Genomic DNA, 25831 nt, shown 5'->3' on the forward strand with positions numbered 1-25831 from the left:
TATCGCCCGCTCAATGTTTCAACTAGGTATCTAGATAGAAATCGTGTGCAAGATGCTCAGTTGTGAGATTTGGCGGGTGATATATGAAAAGCAAAAATTTCTACAACTCAATGGTCTCAAATTTGCAAATGTTGACCGATTTGGCTGAAATTTTGACCAAAGTCTTAGGATTGAATATAAAATAAGTGGTGTTGAGCTGAGGAATATGGGACATTTTTAGGGTCGTTTTAAGGACCCCTAAAGTGAGAAAAATTTTATTTTTTATTTAAATTTTATATTTAATTGTTAAAATCTCGTCTAAATTTTGTAGAACCATTGTGAATGTGTATCCTCTAAGCTTTCCAAAAATGTATAAAATCTTAAATTTGCTTGGAAAATGATTGAGTTATTTATGATAGTATGTGTACACCTAGCCCAAAACGTTTTTTTGCAATAACTTAAAATTTTGGGGGTGTTTGAAATTGAAATCTTTCATGTGTTTTTATGGTGTACTCGGTGTGACAAACAACGTACACTAGTTCATTTGTGAAGTAGTTTTTCTGTGTAACACCGTGATATGGTCAAAGTGTTCATCTTTAATAATCTATACCTATAAAAAAGGATTTCTGTCTGTTTGTCTGTCCGTATGTTCCTTATAGAATCGAAAACTACTGAACCGATCGGCGTGAAAATTTGCATGTAGAGGTTTTTGGGGCCAGGAAAGATTTTAGTGGCGGTTAGAGACCCCGCACCCATCTAAGAGGGGGGCTCCCATACAAATGAAACACAATTTTCTGCATAACTCGAGAATTAATCAAGCAAAGAGAACAAAATTTGACATGTGGGTGTTTTTGGTGACAATAATTTATTCTATGGTAAATTGGGACCCTTCCCCTCTTTAGGAGGGGAATTATGACTCCTCTCCCCTTTAAGAGGGGAGGCTTCCATATAAATGAAATACAAATTTCCTCATAACTCGAGAACTAATCAAGCAAATGGAACCAAATTTGGCATGTAGGTGTTTTTGGAGGTCAGAATTTTTTCTATGATGAATTAGGATCACTCCCCACTTTAGGAGGGGGGGCTCCTATACAAATGATATACAAATTTCCTCATAACTCCAGAACTAATCAAGCAAATAGAACTAAATTTGGCATGTGGGAGATTTCGGAATCTTGAATTTATTTTATGATAGTTATAGACCTCTCACCCCTGTGGTAGGGGGATATGAACTCTCATACAAATAAAACATAAATTTTTGCGAAAGTCATAAACTAATCGAACTCGAAAAATTCGAGACTCTTCCATAAAACATTAGTCAATAACAAGACCACAAAAACTATCTATAGTAACACTAGATCATTCAGGACGAGACGGCCGCGAGTGTTGCCGGCGACCCTCCGTCGGAAGCGCCGTCCACTGGGGGGAGGCAACTCCCCGCAGAAATCACTACTGTCTAGGTTTATTTGTTTTCCTAGGTCTACCTGGGTTTCCTAGGTTTCCTGGAACGAGCGACAGCGAGTAAGGAGAGGATCGCGAAATGGTACTTTCCACAAAAAAGTTTTCCGTGAAATGGTACATTCCGCAAAATGGTACATTCCGGTTTTTCGCAAAATGATATTCGGCGAAATATTGTACAATCATGGCGAATATTACTGTCCGCTTTCTAGCTATGCAATGAGGGGACAGGGCAGTTGTTTTCTACTTTACTGCGAGGAAAAATTGCAAATTTGTATATTAAACTACTCATTCCTGGTAACTAATAAGCATTAACATAAGCAGCAAATCAGCGTAGCTGGCATTTTATACTGCACATTGTTGTATATTAGCTTTTTGACTGGACAGGTGTTGTAAATTGGCATCCAAAATTGTATTCAAATTCTTCGTGTCGGTAATTAGCTGTAAATTAGCATTGTCAGCACTATAAGAAGGTTATCAGTAAAGTAGCTGGATGTTTTGCCAAAATAGCATTTAAGTAGCATTTAAGGCGGCTTAAATGGTTATTGGCCTACATTTGAATAGCATTGGTGATGCTTATTGGTTACCTGGGATGCTTTCATAGTTACGTAATTGCCAAAATGAATCATCTAAGGTTGAACTCCTCAGAAACTTGCAAAACTCGAGATTGTGACAAAGATCATCCGAGATTCATGATTTATGTATGTTATGTATGTATTTATGTTAATTTGTGGCAATACGAAGTTTGTCGGGTCAGCTAGTAAACAATAAAATAAATTTCAGTTTTCAAAAATTGAAAAGGTATTATGCCCCCTTAACGTTATCCGAAATTGGAAACTTCTATCATGGCTTCACTACACTACTCATAGCGACATCTAATACTTTTTGAATACCTAATAGTTCATAGGTTGAATATCGAATTTTGACTGCCATAAAAGCTTTTTTTATTCATAACATTCAATTCTTAGAAGACAGTGATATTTTAGACGGCTAGACTTGTGATATACCGCGTATTAAAGATTGAAGTATGCAGCAGCAGTAAAAAATTAAGTTTATTCGAAAAGCTGCAATTTACGGCGAACGCGTCTTTGCTCCACTGCACTGATGACCTAGATGCGATAAATACAAATATACACGCATTTTATACACATATCGAGACACCTGTTTACTGCCCCATTTTCTGCCTTAGTTTTTTAAGGAAGTCCTTCGCTTGTTTATCACCTTGGCGGTATTCCAGCGCCCTTACACAATCCGTATCTAAAAAATTAAATTTAAATCAGATTAATCACAAATCAAAATGTCACAGTTCACTACCTAATCGATTAGGCCGAGTAAGTCTCAAATGCTTTTGTTCAATCTTGCCGCTTTCACCTGATATATCAGCAATGTCGCTAAAACACATGCAACATTCGGCCAAATATTGATTTGACATACCAAATAAATCCTTGTCCTTTACGCTGAACAATATAACTGCATTTTTTATGGCACGCTGTTCTTGTGTAAACGTGCTAAGTAAAAAAAGTGATTATAGGTTTTGAGATACGGAGACTAACATATATTACTTACATGACAAACTTCTCATCAAAAAGTGGAAATAGAGATTTAGTCACTGTGTGTGTACGAGGCTTAATTATTCCTACAAAGCGTTCTTCCGGTATAAAATGTACCCGCACAAATGAGTCGCATGATCCATTTGCATCCATAGGTTTTAGGTTACGAGCATTCATGATCTCCAATTCAAGAACATTTTCTTTAAAGAAACACTGAACTGTTAACATGCCGCAAGATTCGCCGGTTCCTTCTTCCTGTTCCTTTAGCCTATCGAGGTAATACTGATGAATAAGATCGGTTGTTTCATAACCGTGCAGCTGCAAAAGCCGTTCAATGTGTGCCAACGTTTCTTTGTCTGATGAAGCCTCGGATTCGCGGTTTTGAGTACTCTTAAAATTTGCTACCATTATATGTAGGGTATCGCGTAAATTAGCAAAAAAAGCAGGCGGACGGCGTTTCTGCAAAAAAAAGTAAATCAACAAATATGGAAGGATCAAGAGTTAATTACGTACATCGAGATTGCTTTGTATAAGATCATATAGTATAGCTGTTAGTTCACTCCATATTGCATCTAAAACGCGTTCAAAGTTCATTTCATTCAGTTCACTGTTCAGCATGGCGAGCGATTCTTCCATATACATCATCAAACGGTCCATAGAATTCGAATCTTGCTGCAAAAGTTCTGCTCCTTCGACCAGGAATCTTCGCATCGGTGGAGCCATTTTTCGTGCCAATTTTTCAACCAAATCCAAAATCTTATTTCGTTCTGTGTCGATCGCATTTTCTAGTACAGCACGTAAGGTATCCGCGCAACGATCCGCTTCCATAGGACTCTCCACTTCTGACAACTTTGCGATAATGTCATCGACACCTAGCTCAGTTGCAAAGGGCCTCAAACTTTGTCGGATATAGTCAATGTTGTTGATAGCCAGACACCATTCTTGCGTTACCACGAACTTTTTCTCGTAGACATTTTCAACTATCCCCAAGTTTTCAACTCGCGCTGACATACGATCGGCATAGAAAACACAACAACGGCAGATGTCCTGGAAATAATGATTAATAATTATTGTTCTTACAAAATACTTTCTTTCGCTCTCAGAGAGAGAGAGAGAGAGAGAGAGAGAGAGAGAGAGAGAGAGAGAGAGAGAGAGAGAGAGAGAGAGAGAGAACATAATTGGTAATTGTAGAGTTATTATCTACGATACTGCTGAATACTTAAAAAAAGCATGGGCCATGGGTATAAACGTCCTTAAGAAAACTTGATCCTTCTTTATCGACAGGCTTCGCAGCCGGTCATTAGGGTACAGGAAAACTAGGGGGTTAGTGTAAAGATTCTATTGACTCAATAGCGGCACCGCCCAGTCGAGATTTGAACTTACGACGACTGGCTTGTTAGACCAGCATCGTACCCCGGAGCTAACTGGGCGGGCCTGCTGAACACTTATCTTTTGTAAGAGAGCGCTCTTTTTGCTACTGACGACATTGCGCCTTTGTAGATCAAATTATTCTTTCTCTAGCACAATATTGTAGATAATAATTTACTCCACAATTGCCATATAAATCAGTTTTTCGAATTCTGTTTGACTGAGGCGCTGTAATCCATAGAGCAAAAAGCAAAGCAAACCGAGCAAACCAAGCCTGGTCCAAAGGTTTACAGTATTGATTATTAGGCAGGCTTCATGAAGAGATCGCGCCACTAAAAAGCAAAACTATGGATTTAACGGTCTTTCTAAGACTTGAGCCTCCTTTAATGACAGACTCGCAGACGGCTGTTAGAGTACAGGACAATTACGGAGTTAGTGCAATAATCCTACTGTCTCTATTTAGAAAGTACCGCCTAGCCAAGATTTGAACTAACGACGACTGGCTTGTTAGACTAACATCGTACCTCGAAGTCGATTGGGCGGTTTAGAGATCACACTACCATGGACCAAATTTTCACCATCCGACTGATCTTGCCTGAACTGCCGGGAATACAACGAGCCCACGCATCAAATAGTCATTAATTACAAAGGATCGCCAGGGATGGCTGTTAGCTGGAAGTGGCTGTTAGTTGGATCTGGAAGAGAAGAGAAGAGGTCGCTGGTGACCGCAGATAACAACACAAGTAAGAAGATCTAGCGGAACATTCAAGAAGAAAATCGGATCTACTTTGTCCGTTGCTCAACGTTATGATCAAGAAGTATATGTTGTTGTACAAAGGTGAAAAATACCAAACCATTATAAGACCGTTAGTTCCTTATACCGATCGAAAGTTGTGACGCTGCTCATAGATGGCACACGCGCTCTTGTTGTGTCCGGAGTATAAACTGAAAGAGGATAGTAACGGTGGCGTATGAATCACACAATTCCTATTGTACATCTGGGGAAAGTCGGTAGGTAGACCGGACACGCTGTAAGGTGCTCTTCTCATACTAAACCGGAAATAATAGAATGACCAGGCCTAAAGCGACTTGCAGCTTTTGGGACGCCTATGAAATTGACGACGAATTTTCCAAGATCGAGTTGGAAGAAGACGACTGCTTGAAACAACACGAGCCATCCTGGCTTTATGCCAACGACGACGGCGACTATTATCTTTGACAACAACTCATGTAATATGATTTAGTAGTGCAGTTAAGTTGGAAACCGCCGCTGCATTAATCAAGAAGCATATACCCCCGCACAAAGTATTATTCAAAACCCCAATCAGACAAGTAGTTCTCAATGGTCTTGATGAGTTTTCTAATTTTTACTAAATTTCAACCAAATTAATTTTTATCATACTTACATCAACTATCTTAGCTACGAAAATATAGGCCCCTTCAACATCTGGCCAGGCGAGCTGCTGCCAAAAAATTTTTATTTGGTAGAAAATTGCCAACGTATCCACTGCCGAAGAAGAATATTTCACAGTTGAATCCTCCGGTTGTAGTCTGTCGAGCTCGATTGCTTTGTTGATTCTAGTCAGTGCTTTATATACGGCTATGTCAAGCCAATGTGTTACTCCTGCCATGAACCAACGATGGTACTCATCGATCGCAAAGTTAGACTCCCCCGGGCTTAGCGCCGGACCAAGTGTCGAAAATCGTTTGAGTACCACATATAATTCGAATAGAGTTGTCCCCATGTTGATGTTTTCGTAATCTACCGACCCACTAGTATTAGAGTCGGGAATTTCAATTCGCTTCAATTCTCGGCATATATCTTCTACACAGGGTTTTATAAGCTCCGCTAGTTTAAGTTCATACACAATATAGAGTTCTCTGGTGTAAAAGAAATGAAAAATTCTGGAAAAAAACTAGTTAATTTTAAATTTGTCTGCATGTGAATATTTACTTACTCTTGAAAAATTTTATCGTAATATTCAATCGAGCGCTGGATATCTGAGCGAACTAACTGGATTATCTTGATTAGATTCTGTAAACGATCGTCGTCCACTCCAGACTCGACATGATGGCCTTCTTTGATGCTGTTGAACCAATCTTCAGTGCCTGACGACACCGCATTAGCTAATGCTGTTCTAATGTTCCAACTTGGTTCGTCATCATCCGCATGTCGCATCCATCCATATTGCTGAACAGGAAACAAATCCATTTCTACCGGTGGTACTAAGTTTGAAATTTTTGCAAGAATGTTCAGGACATCAGTTAGCGTTTTAACGACTAGTTTATCTCCAGCGGTTTTTTTGCGTAGTTTACGAATGATTGAGAAGCAAGATGGTAAAAGTTTTTTAGTAGCTTCCCAAAACATTTTCAGTTCTTCATCCGAAACCGATTTTGTTTGAATGGGACGAATAAGTTTTTCTAGTAAGGTATCGAACAGACTAAACGAAAGCAGATGATCGAGATGAATTGAGGCATACACGGACCATTGGATGAACGCAACTGCAGTAGAGGACAGACTGCTCTGGGCCGAGTGCTGTGTGAGGACGAATTCGCCCTGCACTGTAAATTTTCCTGACCACCAGTATTGCGCTACTTTAGATGTTTCGAGTTCATGAAGAAGTAAAATTCTCAGCAAATGTCGATGTTCTTGTGCTGCAACTTGGTTGTTTTTCTGCGAGCTAAAATTCAGTCTTATACGAATCGTCCCCTGGCGCTTCAGTTTGTTCTTCTTGTCCAAATTGTACCACATAACCAAACCAGATGCGGGAATCGACTGAAAAAGTATATTGTGATGAACTTTATCGGTTATACTTAAATAGTGTAAAACATTGTAAATTATTAATGCTGCTCGTTAGTGAATGCTTTCGCATGTACTTGGACCGCTGATCATGCTGAACATTATTATAAAAAATAAGTTATCAATATGGTACACTGATCGGTTTGTATTGCTATCCAACACCTTTGAGCCAAATTTTAAAAATCTAAAATCTTAAATAGGTACCTAACCTTTACTTGCAAAAGGAACGCAAATCACAGCAAGTAGGGAAGTGTCGTCGTGGTTGGGCCACGTTTTGGAATTCGCCCATAACTTTCGTTTCAAAAGGAATTTTGGAAATCTAAATACATCGTTGCAAAGGTCTAAGAATAAAATATATTTCCGGAAAGTTTTGAACTGATTGCTTGAAAAATAAAAAAGTTATAGGCATTTACGTGAAGACAAAAAATGTTGTCATAGTCGGGCCATGTTGTACAGCTTGGGCCACCGCAGAAAATCTAAGACATACGTATTGAAATTCTATATAGAGGCATGAAAAGAATGAATTCCATGAACAACGACTCATATATGTACACATACCCTATTTTTAATTGCATTTTTGCGAAATTTTGGCGATCTTGTAAATTCAGTATTGCTACAATCGCCTTTTCCGAATTGTACAACTACAATGAAATAACAACAAAAGTCTAAGTACTTATCGTATTAATTTTGCTTCATTTCATCACATTTTACGTGACTGACATTCTCTAGTGATTATTGCGCTTCTGCGCTTAAAATTATGGTGGCCCAACCATGACTACTCAAGTGACCCGACCTGCACAAATAGCGCTTTTCTAGTATTTCACCTTAGCCTTCCCAAACACCTTACTGGAGGTGATTTTTCTATAGTCTACGTGTGCAGCACAACACACTTCATACATTTTCAAAATTTATCTCGATAATTGCATTTCATGAATCATTTCCTGAAGAAAAGTTCATTGCGCGTGGAAAACTTTTTTTGGAAGATTTAGTCACTGAATTCAGTACGGGTGTTTTGAATACACGATTGAAACTCACAATATTGTGAAAACTTAGCTATCACAGTAAGAAGTTTTACAATGATTGTATCATAGATATCATGAGTTACTAAAACTGTAAAATCGTGATGGCCCCACCATAACAGTGGCCCGACGATAACGACAATACCCTATTGATTTTTACCTTTGTTATACTATAACAAAGGTTTAGGAATTGGTCGAAAAACATGAAATTGAACCGAGGCGCGGAGGGCCGAGTGACATATACCGATCGATAGGGTTCGAGGAACTGAGCAATGTCTGTATGTGTGTGTATGTATATGTATGTACGTGTGTGCGCTTCATTTTCTATTGCCTGTTTCTCGGAGATGGCTCAACCGATTTATTCGCTACTACTTTTGTTTGGAAGGTATTATTACCTAGTATATCACTATTGAGATGTTTCGTGGTTCAACGTTTGGCGACATCCATTCAGTACGTCATGCAAATTTTGACCAAAATTAAACCCCCCTCCCCCCTTGTCACATTTTGTCACACATTCATGACCCCCCCCCCCCCCCCCCCCCGAGAAAGAACGTCACCTCACGGCAAACCCCCCCCCCTATCCTTCAAAATAATTTTTTATTACGTAGGAGGGCGACAAGGGTATTTGCTATGATAATAACTTTGGCTATTTTGAACCGATTTAGATGAAACCAGTGGCATTTGATTCGTATATTCATTTAGTTTTGATTAGATAAAGCATTTATCCATCAAATGACAAGTAGTTCGCGGGAATCGGTAATTCCCGAGCAACGTCCGGTAAAAGGTGGGAAGCCGCTTGTTTTGAAAGAATATCAGCTATCAGCATTGAACTTGACATTATGGACCCTTCTTCACCTAATGATATAAACTGGTTACTTTAGATCGCATTGGCCATTTCAGAATTATGTTTCTGTAGGGTTACAAATGGCCAGTTTGGTGCCTAAGCCAATATTAGAATTGGCTTAGCGGATCTTTTAGATGTTTTGAACTGATATGGCCAGTTTAGACTATCATCTGTGACGCTGTAGAAGCCATTTTCAAAATAACCAATCAAAATACATCAAAATGTAAAAAATATCACCTACCGAACTATTTCCAAGAACTTCTATACCCATATTGCTAGGTTTTATCTCCAATCCTAGACTGGCCACCCATGACGTCGCAGGAACCTACTGATTCATCTCATTATATGAAATAGTTCACTGAATGAATTTCTAGAATTTTGATATCCGCATGACTGATGTTCCTGCAAAACAATCAGTTCTCTACCTCACAGCGGACACTCTGTCGGAATTCCGAATTTTCAGGCCCCATATGCCTTTTAATGGCCAAATAATATAAAACGAATATTAACGAATCAAATGACACCTATTTCATCAAAATCGGTTTAAAATTGTTGATGTTATAACAGCATTAATTTTGGGTACCTGGGTTCCTCTTGTCGCCCTGCTAAAGGGTGTATTTTTTGTCGCACACATAACGGTTAAATATATATCCCAACCTTTTTATTTCAAGCTATCATATAATTTACTTCAGCCAATTCATCAAATACCAAATATGAACTTCAGTAAATAAAAAAGGAACATTTTCGAGCTCATCGATTTACGGCTTTGAAGATGATCTCCACATGCTGCGAACGGATACGCTTCAGAATTCGCTGATGTGTCGTCGATTAATGTTTTGCGCATGTCCACGTCACTGCTATTTGCGGTCGCAAAAATTTTTTGGGCAGGACGGTACTCAAGGAGCTCTTCAGTGGTGTACAGCATATTCTGAAAATCCTTTTAATGGAGAGTTCATACTAGAAGAATAATGGAGTCACAAATCGTCACGAATAGGTCAACCCCCCCCCCCTTCCCCTATAAGCGTGACGTACTTTATGGTTGGCCCCTTTCGTTTAAAAGTTATAAGTAAAAATGTGAAAATTACGTAACAAGATTTTCTCAGCAACCTCACAACCGATTTCAACGATCTTAGTACCAAATAAAAGCTCTTATTAACACTAAATTTTTCAGGAAGTTTTGTTAGAAACAAACAATTAGTTTAACCTTCCTAATGCATTAGAAAAAAGTTACATATTATGCATTAAGGGTCGAAAACGACCCAAGTTTTGAAATTGCTCTCATTCATCCATTTTCAATCCGAATTTCGTTTTCTTTACCTCGTTTGAAAGATATGGCCAAAAACTAGCACCCAAGGTATGTTGGGGAATATTTGTTGACTGATGGCCACTTCTGCGTCGGTTCCGGAACACCCACTACCAGGTCCCGGGGGACATTTTTATATTTTGAGATAATTCATTTTGCGGCACATCAAATCACATTGACTTGATAAAATAAGATTAATGGAAGTGCAATGGGAATATTTTGGACCCAAGCGGCCATTTCCTCATTGGTTCTGGAACATCCGGTACCCGGTTTTTGAGGACAATTTTGAATTTTAGGATGATTTATCTTGCTACACGTCAAATTACGTCAGCTTGATATCATTAGACTATTGAAAGTATAATAAAGACATTTTGAAAGCAAATGGCCACATCAGCTTTGGGCCCATTTTTGTATTTTAGGATAACTCATCTTGCGACACATCAAATCACATCGGCTTGATTAAATAAGACTAATGGAAGTAAAATAAGGTCATTTAAAAGCCAAATGGCCACTTTACCACCGGTTCTGGAACATCCGGTACCTGGTTCCGCGGGACATTTTTGGATTTTGAAATAACTCATCGTGCGGCACATCGAATCACAACGCCTTGAACAAATAAGACAGTTAACGAACTGTTCCGAAACTTCGGGTGCACGGTTTATGAGAACATTTTTGGATAGGATAATTCATCATGCAGCACATCAAATCACATTGGATTGATGAAATAACACTAATGGAAGCCCCCGGTATAAATACCGGGTACCGGATTATATGCGACTGACGCCCCATTATACTTCCATTGTTGTTATTTTATCAACCCGATGTGATTTGAGGTGCCGCATAGTGAATTATATCAAAAGCCAAAAATGTCCCCCGAAACTGGTACCGGATGACCCAGTACCGATGGTAAAGTGACCATTTGGCTTCTAAATGACATTGTTATACTTCCATCAGTCTTATTTTATCAAGCCGATGTGATTTGATATGTCGCATTATGAGTTATCCTAAAATACAAAAATGTCCCCAAAAACCGGGTACCGGGTGTTCCAGGACCGATGCTGATGTGGCCATTTGCCTTCAACATGTGTTTATTATACTTTCAATAGTCTTATGTTATCAATGCGATGAAATTTGACGTGCCGCAATAGAAATCATCCTAAAATTCAAAAATGGCCTCAAAAACCAGGTACCGGATGTTCCGTAACCGATGGGGAAGTGGCCATTCGGGTCCAAAATGTCCCCATTGTACTTCCACTAGTCTTATTTTATCAAGCCAATGTGATTTGATGTGCCGCAAAATGAATTATCTCAAAATATAAAAATATTCCCCGGGACCTGGTAGTGGGTGTTCCGGAACCGACGCAGAAGTGGCCATCAGTCAACAAATATTCCCCAACATACCTTGGGTGCTAGGTTTTGGCCATATTTTTCAAACGAGGTAAAGAAAACGAAATTCGGATTGAAAATGGATGAATGAGAGCAATTTCAAAGCTTGGGTCGTTTTCGACCCTTAATGCATAATATGTAACTTTTTTTGCTGTGGCTCTTCTAGATGTCGCTGAAAGCTGAAACTTCCCCACAATGCTAATTTTCCAAAGTTAGGAAAAGTCAGAAAATTTCAAGTCTCTAGCTCGTACCGTTACTGAGTATCAAGCTTTGTAAGTATGCCGATGGGTCGAAAACGACCCCAATGCACTAGGAAGGTTAAAAGTTATGCTTAAAAACCTGTTTTGACAAGGTAATAATAATCGCCTGTTTCTCAGAGATGGCCAACTCGATTTATGCGCTATTAGTTTCATTTGAAAGATAATATAGTCTAATATATCACTATTGATTTGTTTTTTGATTGGACGTTTAATTTGAAAGTTATGAGCAATCGTATACAACGCATTAAAATTTACTATAATTGATAACGATTTCACCTAAGATAATTTATCTAGTTTAAATTATTTTGGCATCAAATTAAAGGTTGAAATGTTGCAAACATATTTGCAAAATTTCAGAAGAATTGGTTTTGCCGATCAAAAGATATTAACCCTCAAACACTTGCGCCAACTTTTGTAACACGGTTACTCGCGCGCACAATAGCTCCAAACCAAAAAAACGTGCACACTAGAGTTTTGACTGGGGAAACTTGGTTTTAGGTTATTCGAAACTTTGGAAGAGTTTCTTGAAATTAAAAACTCTATCATATGGTAGAATTTAAATTTTGCTTAATCCTCCTAAAAGTGAAATAAAAAAAATCTTCAATTTCAATATAACATATTGATGTGTTCCGCAAAGTTTTAGAGCATAATAACGGGTGACAACTAAAATTTTGGAATTTTTTTCTCAAGCTGTCAAAAAAAGACAACGATACTTGAAGAAGATCGGATTTACCGAAATTAAAGATACATTATCAATTGTTGAAAAAAAATTAGTGTACATTTGAAAACGGTCCGTAATCGGCTGTTCGGTGAAGCTTTCGTTTGACGTCGAAACCGGCCGTTATGTCAATTCGTGGTTCTCCAGTTATTTTTGTATACCAAGGAACTCGAAATCCCGGAGAAATCTTCGATTGGGCGCACTGAGACAGATTTTTCGGGTCGTGGTTTTTGAGTAAAAATGGGATCGAATGGGACGATTGTGTTTTTTTGGCGTAATGCGATGATGCGTCCATCCGCATGAAGTTTTTGTAGAAACGGGATCAACATTTTCTTCAAACATTCGTCTGTTGCATCTTAATTGATAGCCAAATCAGAGGGCTTGTTGTTGAAGAAACGTGAAAGAGAACGATGTCCTTCTGCGCCCATAATTTTGACTGGTCTTCCACCACCTTGCTTGCGAATAGTTGTTGGCCATCTTAGGATATGGTAAACAGTCGAAGCCGCAACATATTCGCTTTTTACATGTTGTACCGTATACTTTTTGCCGAGATTTCTGTGGCAGTTCGTAGAAGTGTACAACGCGCTCTCGAAATGCTTCTTGTTTCGACGTCATTTTAAGCAAAACAAGGCAAGCATAAACAAAACAAAATACTACAAGGTATACAGCCCTAAGGGTTGTACGAAAGGGTGACGTAGGACTATATCAGATTATCAGATCAAAGACTAATGTAAACTGCGTTTCTGGCATATGTATGTTCATAAGAATCTGTGAGTGCCATTGCTTAGTGCCAGCCGTGCCGCTTGAGAATTTTCCTAATGTGGTTCGTCACTTTAGGGTAAAATGGTAAACTGATTCTGTGAATTTGTCAATCAATATACCCATGGAGAGGGAGGACTTTGCAGCCGAAAGCCAAAAAATTCAGAAAGCGGCTGAATTAAATGGGTACGACAAGAGTTTTGTGGATAAAATAATCGGTAAACATATCCGTAAAAAACAGCGTCAAGACACCACCACTTTACAGCCGGAAAAAGAGCAAATTCACAGAATCAGTTTACCATTTTACCCTAAAGTGACGAACCACATTAGGAAAATTCTCAAGCGGCACGGCTTCCATGTGGTTCATAAAAGCGGTAATACATTACAGGAGCTTCTAAACAATCAAAAGGACAAAGTTCCGCCCGAAGAACGGTCGGGTATCTACGAAATCCCCTGTAAGGATTGCCCAGCGGTGTATATCGGACAAACCCGTCGAAAATTTAAAACTCGGCTAAAAGAACATAAAAAAGCTGTGGAAAATGAAAGGACCAATGATTCGAGTGTAGCGATGCATTCTATCTGCCTCCAACATGAAATTGATTGGGGGAACGCAAAGCTGCTAAAAAATGTGAGAAAATCCTCTCATTTAAATGCGTGGGAATCGATGTACATCAGCACCGCCGATCGACTTTTAATGAATGAAGATGAGGCGCTCATCTCATCGCCTCTCTTCCAACTGACGAAATTGAATCTGTAGCAGACAACAAATCACAATGCGTATGCAGTCGACCACCGCTCCGTAGATGGGTTGGATTAAACCCGAAACCGGTTAGCGAAAAAGGTAATTTTAATGTTTTGTAAGAACCATAAGTGATGTGTCTTGTTTGTTCGTGTTAAGTTGTTCTTACGTTAAGCAAAAAAGTCAAGTTATAAGTTAACACATACATACTATCATTTCTTGCTGAGCTCGTTTGTTGTGAAGTATGGGGGCCTAGAAAAAATTCCAAAATTTTAGTTGTCACCCGTTAATACAAGAAATTATGCTGAAGACAGTAACCCTCTATCTCTTCAGCTAAGATGGAAAAATCTTATTTATTGTAGATGAATTTGTAAAATGTAAAATGTAATTATGCTGATCTATTTTCCCAACAATTTAAAGTATTAATGTTCATAGTTCAAAAACCAATATACTAGATCTTTACTATACGCAATGTGTTTGCTAAAGAATAATATTTCCTCTTACAACTTAATCTTTTACTTGCACTTACTCAAATTAGTAACAACTTACTTAAACTTACTCAGCAATTTCATGAAAAAAGGATCTATCAAAATTTATAACTGCTCCTATTTTGTTCAAATTTTGTAAACTTATTCAATTTCCAAAAATTTTATGTAAAGCAACGCATTACGCAATGTTAACCAATAGATGCATTATGTTCCGAAGGTGTGCTGATTTCTATCTCAAATAGTAAGTAAGACCGTAAAACAAAGGTCCCTTTCACCACTAGGTGGATTAAATCAGGTTTTTTTTTTCAACATATGCCCATTACCGACCATTTTAGAGAGGCTTAAGTGAATTCGGGGGATATGGTCAATCTGCGACCTGAACCAATGAACCTGAAACACATAATGCACCTAGGACCACAATGGCCAATTCCGGAGGTGGTTCTATTATAAAAGAGTATGCGGGTCATTTTATGTGAAGTTACCGAAAAAAAGCTCAAGCGTGTAATGGACCTTCTCGGATTTGAATAAAAATTTTGTCAGATTGTTCATTTCAGATCACCAAGTAAAATACCTAAGTTTGATACCGATTGAGGGGAGATGTTCACCTCGATTAATGAGAGAAGATCCATTTTTGTCAATTCCTTTTTTTTGTTTTGTTTATATCTCTGGAAATATTAGGTTTAGAAAGAAAATATTTTCAGATTTTCAAAGGAAATCCGGAAAAATATAAGTTTTGAGCTGCAGTGGCCAAATATTTTTTAAAATTTGATTTAAAACTAAATTTGCATTTGCTTTTCAATGAGTACACAGCCGCTACTTGCATAACAGTCCCATTGGAAACTCCTTAGAAAATGGGACTGCTATGCGAGTAGCTGCTGATCCACAGATACAGCGTTTTAAAGTAAGCAACCCTCGATTTCTCATGAATAAAATTATATTTTGTAGTAGTGAGTCTCTTTGCACCTAAAAACGCTTTGGGTACGTCCGGGATCACTTACCTTTAACGGTATACTAGCACGTCCGATCAGTTCATTATCGTGCTTTCCTGTGGAAGCCGTGACAGCAATTTCTTTCATTAATTTTCTTAGACCACGCACGCCTTTCACATCGAAAACTTTGTTCATTTTTTCCTTGACTGTTTCTGCTGGATCGAAGTCCCAAACTTCCACAATTAGATTGGCATCATTTGCATTCTCGTCAATAGGCCTATCACAGCAAAATCAATTTTTATTTGAGGATATTGATTAGAAAGAAAAATGAAACTTACAGTGAAAAATGTTCCTCCCACACTGGATCTAAGGTAGCCGATTTAACTGATGTATTATACCGGTGAGTTGGATTTGAGGCGATGTACATGGTTACAAATGGATCTGACAGTCCATTGGAATCTTTGGGTTCTAGTTCTTTTGCTTCGATTATTTCAACGTTGAGACATATTTCCGGAGGTTCCTTGCTGCGGGCTGATTGGAAAATTTCCAAATGCTTTTCGTTGGATATTTTAAATGCATCTTGGACATAATGGATCAGAGTATCCTCAGTCAGGTCTTCGTCGTCACAACCGATGTTGTGAATGATCTCGTACAGAATTTCTTCATACAGCTCTTCGATCTGTTGAAAAATATCGTAGCATGAAATAACTGAAAATTTAAAATAACAAGTAAAATGATTGCCTACAGTCATAGAGTGAACAATCATGCTGGCTTGTCTTTCCATAACATCCTTTTTAACACCACGAAATTGATTCTTGTGTAGGGTCCCACAGCGGTTTATCACCGGAATGGGAAGCATATCGTAAATATCCTTTGACGTTTGGCATTTTGTGCGAGCATATAGGTCATCTGTTCGAGCGATGGATTTTGAACGTTTTTCGCGAAACGACTTGGAAATACGAATTGTTCCAAATTTCATGTTAAACTTGTGATTGCTGCTCAATCCACCACCACCAAGTAAACGAGGTAATGAATAGGAACTCATTATGTCTTTCATAACACTGTTCTGATCCACGTATCAATTAAATAATTTTATGTCTATTGATAGAAAATACTGAACTGAAACCAAACCGCTATTCTACTGAGATTTTGCGGTAAAATCGTTAAAAAATCGATAAGATAAAATCTATTTTGTTGAAACCAGCATATTGCATAAATATTCTGCTATTCAAATACATTGGAAACTTTGTTTTGTTATACAGGTCGGACTCAATTATCCGGATGAAAAAAAAAATTGTTTTCAATGGTACACACGTTTTCAACGTTAACACATTTAAAAAAATTACCCAGATACTCGAGTCCGAATTGTAATGCATGTAAGGTCGAAAGGACTTTCTGAATATATTGCCAATGTCAAAGACTTGGGAGTGTACCTGGATTTGAAGTTTATCTTCCATAACTACTATTCCAACATTAGGGTGATTCATTTTGGACAGGCTTGACGTGAACTCTATTTTGGACATTTACGGCAAAATCAAATGGAAATGCCCAAAATACCACACGCGTAACCCCTGTCCAAAATACCATAAAACAGCCTATATCAAAAGCAAACCGAAACTTGGGACCGTACTGTCCGTACTATCTGCACTCCCTATCCCTCAAAATATTCTGCACATAATTTATGGTAAATTTCCATAAGAAATTTCCTGTGATTTTCATGTGTCTCATAAACAAAATCCGACCAGTAGTACACATGAAAATTAATAGTATGTGCAAAATTTTTCGCGTACACATAAAAGATATCTGTATGGCACATAAACTTCTTTTATCGGGCACATTGCAAAATCTATGTGTGGGACACATAGAAGTCATACGAAAAGTTTTCTCAATGTATACTTTGCCTCAATCCTTGTTACAGCTTCTATAGTGTGTAGTACATATACCTACACAACTCTGGATATCAAGGACCGAAGCCTTGCAACGACGATTCATCAGACAAGCATTGAGATTTCTTTCGTAAACCGATTCTTGAAATTTTCTACCATATGAAGACATATATAATGTACTAAATATTAACATGTTCTTCATTAACAACAATGAGGCTTCTAGAGCTATCTTCGCTGCTAAACTATTAAAGTGGAAAAGCGATATTCTAGAAATTGTGACCCTGCTGAACAATCATATCGTGCCTAGAAATTTCGGACCTCATGACTTCATCAGACCCGCATTTTACCGCACTTATGTATGGTAACAATGGACAAGTTCAAGTGATGTGATGTGTCAACTTAAATTGACTTTTTCCACAACCTAAAAAATCGACACGTCGCATCCAATAAGTGTTCCGGATAGGTGTTCAAGTGATTCGTGAGATGCTCGCACCAGCTATAGCACCAGCTATTAAAGCATTTAGGGAGCGAGCTCTTTTCACGAAAACATGGCGTCATGTCAGGGGCTTGGTTTTCCTCCCAGGCAGATTAGGATTTTTCTTCAGTGGATCCCAATTTTATATTTAGCTCTAAATACGACACTGATCTAACAAAACAGTCGTCGTAAGTTCGAATCTAGACTGATCGCGATTGTTAGAGTCAACAGCGTCGTAAAACGAACCCCGAAATAGTCCTTTGCACTAACAGTTGGCTACGAAATGTGTCGAATAAAGGCAATAGGTGAATCCAAGAACGAAATTTAGCACCAATACTTTACTTCTGTATTTTATCTTCAAATTGTATGCATGTTTTGCATTCTTTTTCTTTAATTTTATATTCAATACAGCAAATTTTGCTAAATTACTTGAACTGGTTAGCGAAAGTAGATGGTAGTTAGGCGTAAGTAAATAAATCTTCTCACGATCCACGAAACAAACAAAATCTTGCAACTTACCCTGGCAAAAGGCTTTATCGTTCAATGAACGTAGAATACCGAATCCAGAATAAACCCGATGCTCTTGTTATCGAGGTATGATTATATTGGGGATCGAACCTACAGCCATAGTTAACTTGTGAGTGCTATCACAAAATTGAAGATCGAAACTGCAACTTCACTTCAACTAGCAACATCATTTCAATTTACGTTTCTAGAAGTGTGCCACAACAAATACCTATAAATCCTTTTTTAAACTAAATTACCTAAATCGTATATAAAACGCGATCAAATTATAAATTCGGCTTTTGCATTATGAATTTCATACTGAAAAGCACGATTTATTTGATTTTACAAAAGCATCCATATATTTTAAAGTGGATCCTGTTGATGCAATCTTACTGAAATGAAAATTCAAGTCTCAATCATGCTACTATGAGGATAAAAATTACGCGAAACTAAGCGATAATTAAGCACGCTATTTTAAGTGACAAACACAAATACAGCGACCATCGAGGGTAATCGATTCAAACAATTTTATGATAACTGCTTCACATAAATATTCGATATTCTATACTGAACTTATGATTTTGCAGCAGCAAACCGCTGACCGATCAAAAAAGTCTACCTTCGCACTTGAACTAAAAATGTACATGCATATTTTTAATTTACTACTGAATGATCTTCATTTTCCCACTGAAACGCTCTTTACTGAGTGTACATTCATTCAGTTTCACGCTTTTCTCCCCCTGACAACTTCACACACTTTCAAGTTCAAAAGATCCGGTCAGTGAGAAGAAAAATTCTCAAATTTTTTAGTCACCTTTCTACCTTCTACTAGCCAGCTCGGATGGACATCTCAACATAAAGCATTTCTGAGAGCGAACGTTCTTTGAATCTGCGCGTTGCCTTTCTAATAACATAAGACACTAACTCACACAGAAGTATTATTTTAAACGTAACTACGATCTAGACTACATTAAACAGTGAATACGAAAAAATTTTGTTTATTGATAGTGTCGGAGGATATACGCATTTAGAGCAATCGCTAAAACTAAATGACGCGAACTACGACAATCTTCTGATCATGCCGGACACCAAAAGAAAACTCTCCTTCATCAACGGTATTTAATCACACTAGAGGGAAAACTTGCAAAAAAAAACTTCTACAAAGGCTATAAATAATTCTCGGACGGTTGAAGTGAAATTCGAACTGTTACACGCAACTCAATGCAAATATCGAATTGTTTGCGAAATGCATTGAGAATATGGACAAATAAAATGCACTTTCCCAAGTATTGACGTGTGATGGCAAAAATAGAAGCGATTTAGAACACCGATTTACAACAGGTCATCGTTCTGGTAGGTCAGGCAAACCGGATAGGAAGAAAGTAGTCTACGTATACAATTACGGTAGCAGCGTATTTCGGTGAATAATGTTTTCAGTTACATAACATGGTTATGCATTTTATTATCTGAGGTGTGCTCTTTGATTTAGAAAATGTAAATCACTTTCATGCCAGATTGGAATGAGACATATTTAATATTTAATCTATTGATATATATTGTAGCTCTTGCTCGGTTGGATTTATCTTCTTATAAAATGTTCGTCTGAAACGGCTACCATCAGATAGTGAGTTCTTTCGATTCAGGGCTAAAGCCATAGCGTTAATTTGGTCACGTCAGTTGAGAAAAAATCATTTTAGGATACTTCTGGACATATAGATATATGACATATGAACAGTTGACATTTAAAAAAATCGTCTTCGTTCCGATTTTCCGCTTTGCGTTCGTAAATTGTATAGACATTAACTTGGTTTTTTCCTGTTGTTGTCACATTTCCAGGGGTTACAATTTTGTTTTGGCCATGTACCGAAATAATTCTGTAAGACCAGAATGCTTCAAATTTACTGGCAATATTTTTATTTCTTCAATTTTATTATTCAAGCATATAGATAAGTCCTGGCGCTGTATTTCGATGAAGTGTTCTTCTGAATTCTGACATTCTGAATTTTGTTCATCAGACTTCAAAGTCAAAACAATTTGATAGTTAGATATCGAACTGCAACTAAAATACCTTTATTTTTTTTAATATCTACATTTCTGGCATAATTCAAACGGAAATACACTCAAGTCGCTTTTTACGCGAAGGATACGTCCCGCGTAAATCAAAACCGCGTAGAAAAACCGCGTAAATTCCGAAATTCGCGTAAAAAACCCGCGTAAATTCCAAAATTCGTGTAAAAAAAGCCGCGTAAATTCCAAAATTCGCGTAAAAAAACCAAAATTTCGCATAAAAAAACTTTGTGGATTTTAACACTACGCAAAAAAATAAACGTTTTGAGCACATCCGCGTAAATTCCGAAAATCGCGTGAATTCCGAAATTCGCATAAAAAACCGCGTAAATTCCAAAATTCGCGTAAAAAACAAACCGCGTAAAAAGCGACTTCAATGTACTCGCAATACGATCCGCTTCTTTTCAGGAATACGACAAAGTGCGAGAAGTTTTCTGGGTAGTTCATATGTATCGTGATTCCACTGTTGTGCGATAATCACCCTTATTCTTGTGTCTGTTCGAATCATATTCGTTTGAAAGTAGGTAAAACCAATTTGTATTCTTGTTTTCTTTCGAATCAACTGGAACGTTCGAACGTCCTTTCCTTTTGTTCATTCCAATACGAGAATAGTGCTTTCTGATTCGTTCAAATCCAACTATTCGTACGAATGCAGGATTCGGCCGTAAACAAGAATAAGCCATTTAAACATTGACATGACAAATATTATTGAATTTTGAATTTCTATATAATCAAAGTTTTTAAAATTTTGTTGAAAATTAAAGCTAAATTTAAAAGTTGAAATCAAAACGAAGTTTTGAAGGATCGTAAAAACACAGTTCGTTCTGTGAAATTGAATGGCCAATTACGGATTTCGAAGCTAACGAGGTGCTACTTTCCACGACATCAGATACAGGAGTTCGGAGCAGGGGTGGTTCGATCACCTTGAATAAATTTAGATTCATTTGACAGTACCGTCTCAGTCGAGCAAAATTTGACAAAATTGTGTATGGCACATTTGTAGAACTAGTTATTATCTACAATTTTGCTGAAAATAGTTTTACTGTATCCTTTGTATTTAAGGTACTACAATGCTAGTACCTCATTAGTGACTTCATTCAGCCATATTGGAGATAATAACTAGTTCTACAAATGTTCCATATACAATTATGTCAAATTTTGCTCGGCTGATACGGTACTGTCCAATGAATTAAAATTTAGTCAGTGATCGAACTATCCCTGGTTCGGAGCATTCCACATAACCGAAGGTCGAACAATAAGGTCGAAGATAGAGAAATTCAATTAAGAGTGTGGCCAAGGTAACTCACACTCATTTGTTTATCTGTCAAATCATGAATCTAACGATACGAGCAAAAACCTATGCAATTAACTAGGAACTGTTCATGCTTGTTTGGTTTCGTTAAATGCAATATGATTGATCTGGTCATTTGGAATTAAGTTTCCATAGTAGAAGATAAACAGACGCTGCTGTTTGACGCGCTTGGCTAAGAGGATATTCAGATAAATCAACAGACAACGGTCTGTGTAACTAATAGCGAATTTGTTTATTCAATCCGGATTGCAACTGGATGAATTTTATCTGTCCGACAGGAGCAAATGAACACAAAAAATTCATCCGGTTCCTATTCGGATTGAATAAACAAATTCGCTATAAGAAGATAGACTGGATCATTCCACGGCAGCTAACGCAAGGCGAATCACAAAAAGTTTTTCTAAATTCGCTCAATCGCAAAGATTTACACTCTAAAAAATTGCCACGTCGCATCCACGTGAAAAATCGTGTAAACTTCTGTACAGCAACTGACATGAACTTCCTGTACTAGTTAATAGAAAAGGTGATAAAATTTAACGGAATCGCACGTAAACTGGTTAGTATGAGTGCGATTTACCAATAATTCACGTGAATGTTACATGAAAAGTGTGATGGATGAGAATTACCAATGTAAGCTGGAGCCCAAACCGGAGAAGCATACTCCAAAATGCTGTGTACGAGAGTGCAATACAGCGTCTTGAGGCAAAAAATGCCAGTGAATCCAGACGCATGACGTTGCATAAAACCAAGGACTATATAGGAGAACTGTGGGTAAGACGAACAGGGCGGATAAGACGGACGGGTGGTTGATTCTACTAGTTAAGCATTAAAATTCGTATATGTTTTGATGGGCATCCAACCATCTTGCTATCTCATGATGTCTGAACGTTCCCATTTAGAATTTTCAAATTATGTTAAAGTACAGAAAAACTAAAAATTGGGAGTGATTCTGATTCTGAAATTAAGGGGTTATATACAGCTAGGACGCTTAAAAAAGTGGATTTTTCTAGAATTTTTTTTAGAGAAAACCCTTTTAAACTAATTAAAGTGAAAATTTGTATACATGTTACAGTAGCTTTTGACTGCATTTTAACATATGGGTCTCATGCAAAACTGTAAACAAAATGAAACTTCCTACCAATAAGCAAATAAAGAAACAAGCAAATCTCGAGAACGGGACGGAACATCTCGTGGTTTTGAGTAATTCTTATGTAAAAAAGTCTGAGGAACATGATGGTGTTGAAATTTTTGGGATCAAATTGTACTTATTGAGAGAAAAATACAAATTTAGTTTTCAGATCGAAAATAAAAGTATTTGGCAGCACTGCCGCAAAAAACTAATATTTTTTTCGGATTCCTCAGATGATTTCCCATGAAAATGTAGAACAAAGTTTTTTTCTAAATTGAATATTTACGAAGTTATAAGCAAAAGAAAATAAGCGAATTTGACGAAAATGATGCTTTTTCTAATAAAAGGCGGGGGGAGGGGGGGGTGGCTTCCCAAAAATCGAGGGAAAGTCCAATCGGCACCAAACTTGGGATTTTCGCTTCCTAAGACCAACAATCTGGCCGAGTTTGGTGAAAATCCGAGAAGGTCGATTACAGGTGAGTCGGACACTTGACGTGGAATGACCCATATGTTAAAATGCAGTCAAAAGCTACTGTAACATGTATACAAATTTTCACTTTAATTAGTTTAAAAGGGTTTTCTCTAAAAAAAATTCTAGAAAAATCCACTTTTTTAAGCGTCCTAGCTGTATATAACCCCTTAATTTCAGAATCAGAATCACTCCCAATTTTTAGTTTTTCTGTACTTTAACATAATTTGAAAATTCTAAATGGGAACGTTCAGACATCATGAGATAGCAAGATGGTTGGATGCCCATCAAAACATATACGAATTTTAATGCTTAACTAGTAGAATCAACCACCCGTCCGTCTTATCCGCCCTGTTCGTCTTACCCACAGTTCTCCTATATAGTCCTTGGTTTTATGCAACGTCATGCGTCTGGATTCACTGGCATTTTTTGCCTCAAGACGCTGTATTGCACTCTCGTACACAGCATTTTGGAGTATGCTTCTCCGGTTTGGGCTCCAGCTTACATTGGTAATTCTCATCCATCACACTTTTCATGTAACATTCACGTGAATTATTGGTAAATCGCACTCATACTAACCAGTTTACGTGCGATTCCGTTAAATTTTATCACCTTTTCTATTAACTAGTACAGGAAGTTCATGTCAGTTGCTGTACAGAAGTTTACACGATTTTTCACGTGGATGCGACGTGGCAATTTTTTAGAGTGTAAATCTTTGCGATTGAGCGAATTTAGAAAAACTTTTTGTGATTCGCCTTGCGTTAGCTGCCGTGGAATGATCCAGTCTATCTTCTTATAGCGAATTTGTTTATTCAATCCGAATAGGAACCGGATGAATTTTTTGTGTTCATTTGCTCCTGTCGGACAGATAAAATTCATCCAGTTGCAATCCGGATTGAATAAACAAATTCGCTATTAGTTACACAGACCGTTGTCTGTTGATTTATCTGAATATCCTCTTAGCCAAGCGCGTCAAACAGCAGCGTCTGTTTATCTTCTACTATGGAAACTTAATTCCAAATGACCAGATCAATCATATTGCATTTAACGAAACCAAACAAGCATGAACAGTTCCTAGTTAATTGCATAGGTTTTTGCTCGTATCGTTAGATTCATGATTTGACAGATAAACAAATGAGTGTGAGTTACCTTGGCCACACTCTTAATTGAATTTCTCTATCTTCGACCTTATTGTTCGACCTTCGGTTATGTGGAATGCTCCGAACCAGGGATAGTTCGATCACTGACTAAATTTTAATTCATTGGACAGTACCGTATCAGCCGAGCAAAATTTGACATAATTGTATATGGAACATTTGTAGAACTAGTTATTATCTCCAATATGGCTGAATGAAGTCACTAATGAGGTACTTGCATTGTAGTACCTTAAATACAAAGGATACAGTAAAACTATTTTCAGCAAAATTGTAGATAATAACTAGTTCTACAAATGTGCCATACACAATTTTGTCAAATTTTGCTCGACTGAGACGGTACTGTCAAATGAATCTAAATTTATTCAAGGTGATCGAACCACCCCTGCTCCGAACTCCTGTATCTGATGTCGTGGAAAGTAGCACCTCGTTAGCTTCGAAATCCGTAATTGGCCATTCAATTTCACAGAACGAACTGTGTTTTTACGATCCTTCAAAACTTCGTTTTGATTTCAACTTTTAAATTTAGCTTTAATTTTCAACAAAATTTTAAAAACTTTGATTATATAGAAATTCAAAATTCAATAATATTTGTCATGTCAATGTTTAAATGGCTTATTCTTGTTTACGGCCGAATCCTGCATTCGTACGAATAGTTGGATTTGAACGAATCAGAAAGCACTATTCTCGTATTGGAATGAACAAAAGGAAAGGACGTTCGAACGTTCCAGTTGATTCGAAAGAAAACAAGAATACAAATTGGTTTTACTTACTTTCAAACGAATATGATTCGAACAGACACAAGAATAAGGGTGATTATCGCACAACAGTGGAATCACGATACATATGAACTACCCAGAAAACTTCTCGCACTTTGTCGTATTCCTGAAAAGAAGCGGATCGTATTGCGAGTACATTGAAGTCGCTTTTTACGCGGTTTGTTTTTTACGCGAATTTTGGAATTTACGCGGTTTTTTATGCGAATTTCGGAATTCACGCGATTTTCGGAATTTACGCGGATGTGCTCAAAACGTTTATTTTTTTGCGTAGTGTTAAAATCCACAAAGTTTTTTTATGCGAAATTTTGGTTTTTTTACGCGAATTTTGGAATTTACGCGGCTTTTTTTACACGAATTTTGGAATTTACGCGGGTTTTTTACGCGAATTTCGGAATTTACGCGGTTTTTCTACGCGGTTTTGATTTACGCGGGACGTATCCTTCGCGTAAAAAG

The 25831-nt window shown here is 37.6% G+C and overlaps 1 protein-coding gene across 10 annotated transcripts in view; it reads right to left on the reverse strand.

The window, feature by feature from the left end:
- Positions 1 to 2469: 2469 nt before the first annotated feature.
- LOC128746179 (protein unc-13 homolog 4B) overlaps positions 2470 to 25831 on the reverse strand; it is a 110175-nt gene continuing 86813 nt past the window's right edge. For all 10 annotated transcript variants that reach the window (XM_053843290.1, XM_053843283.1, XM_053843262.1 and 7 more), the window contains 8 exons: positions 15939 to 16279; positions 15670 to 15877; positions 6314 to 7131; positions 5762 to 6260; positions 3501 to 4034; positions 3004 to 3446; positions 2752 to 2945; positions 2470 to 2694 (listed from right to left, as the gene is read on the reverse strand). In XM_053843290.1, the coding sequence (XP_053699265.1) occupies positions 2603 to 2694; positions 2752 to 2945; positions 3004 to 3446; positions 3501 to 4034; positions 5762 to 6260; positions 6314 to 7131; positions 15670 to 15877; positions 15939 to 16279 (3129 nt within the window). In that variant the 3' untranslated portion in view covers positions 2470 to 2602. The remainder of the gene's footprint in view (positions 2695 to 2751; positions 2946 to 3003; positions 3447 to 3500; positions 4035 to 5761; positions 6261 to 6313; positions 7132 to 15669; positions 15878 to 15938; positions 16280 to 25831) is intronic.

Source organism: Sabethes cyaneus, chromosome 1, assembly GCF_943734655.1.
Source record: "Sabethes cyaneus chromosome 1, idSabCyanKW18_F2, whole genome shotgun sequence".
Taxonomy (NCBI): domain Eukaryota; kingdom Metazoa; phylum Arthropoda; class Insecta; order Diptera; family Culicidae; genus Sabethes; species Sabethes cyaneus.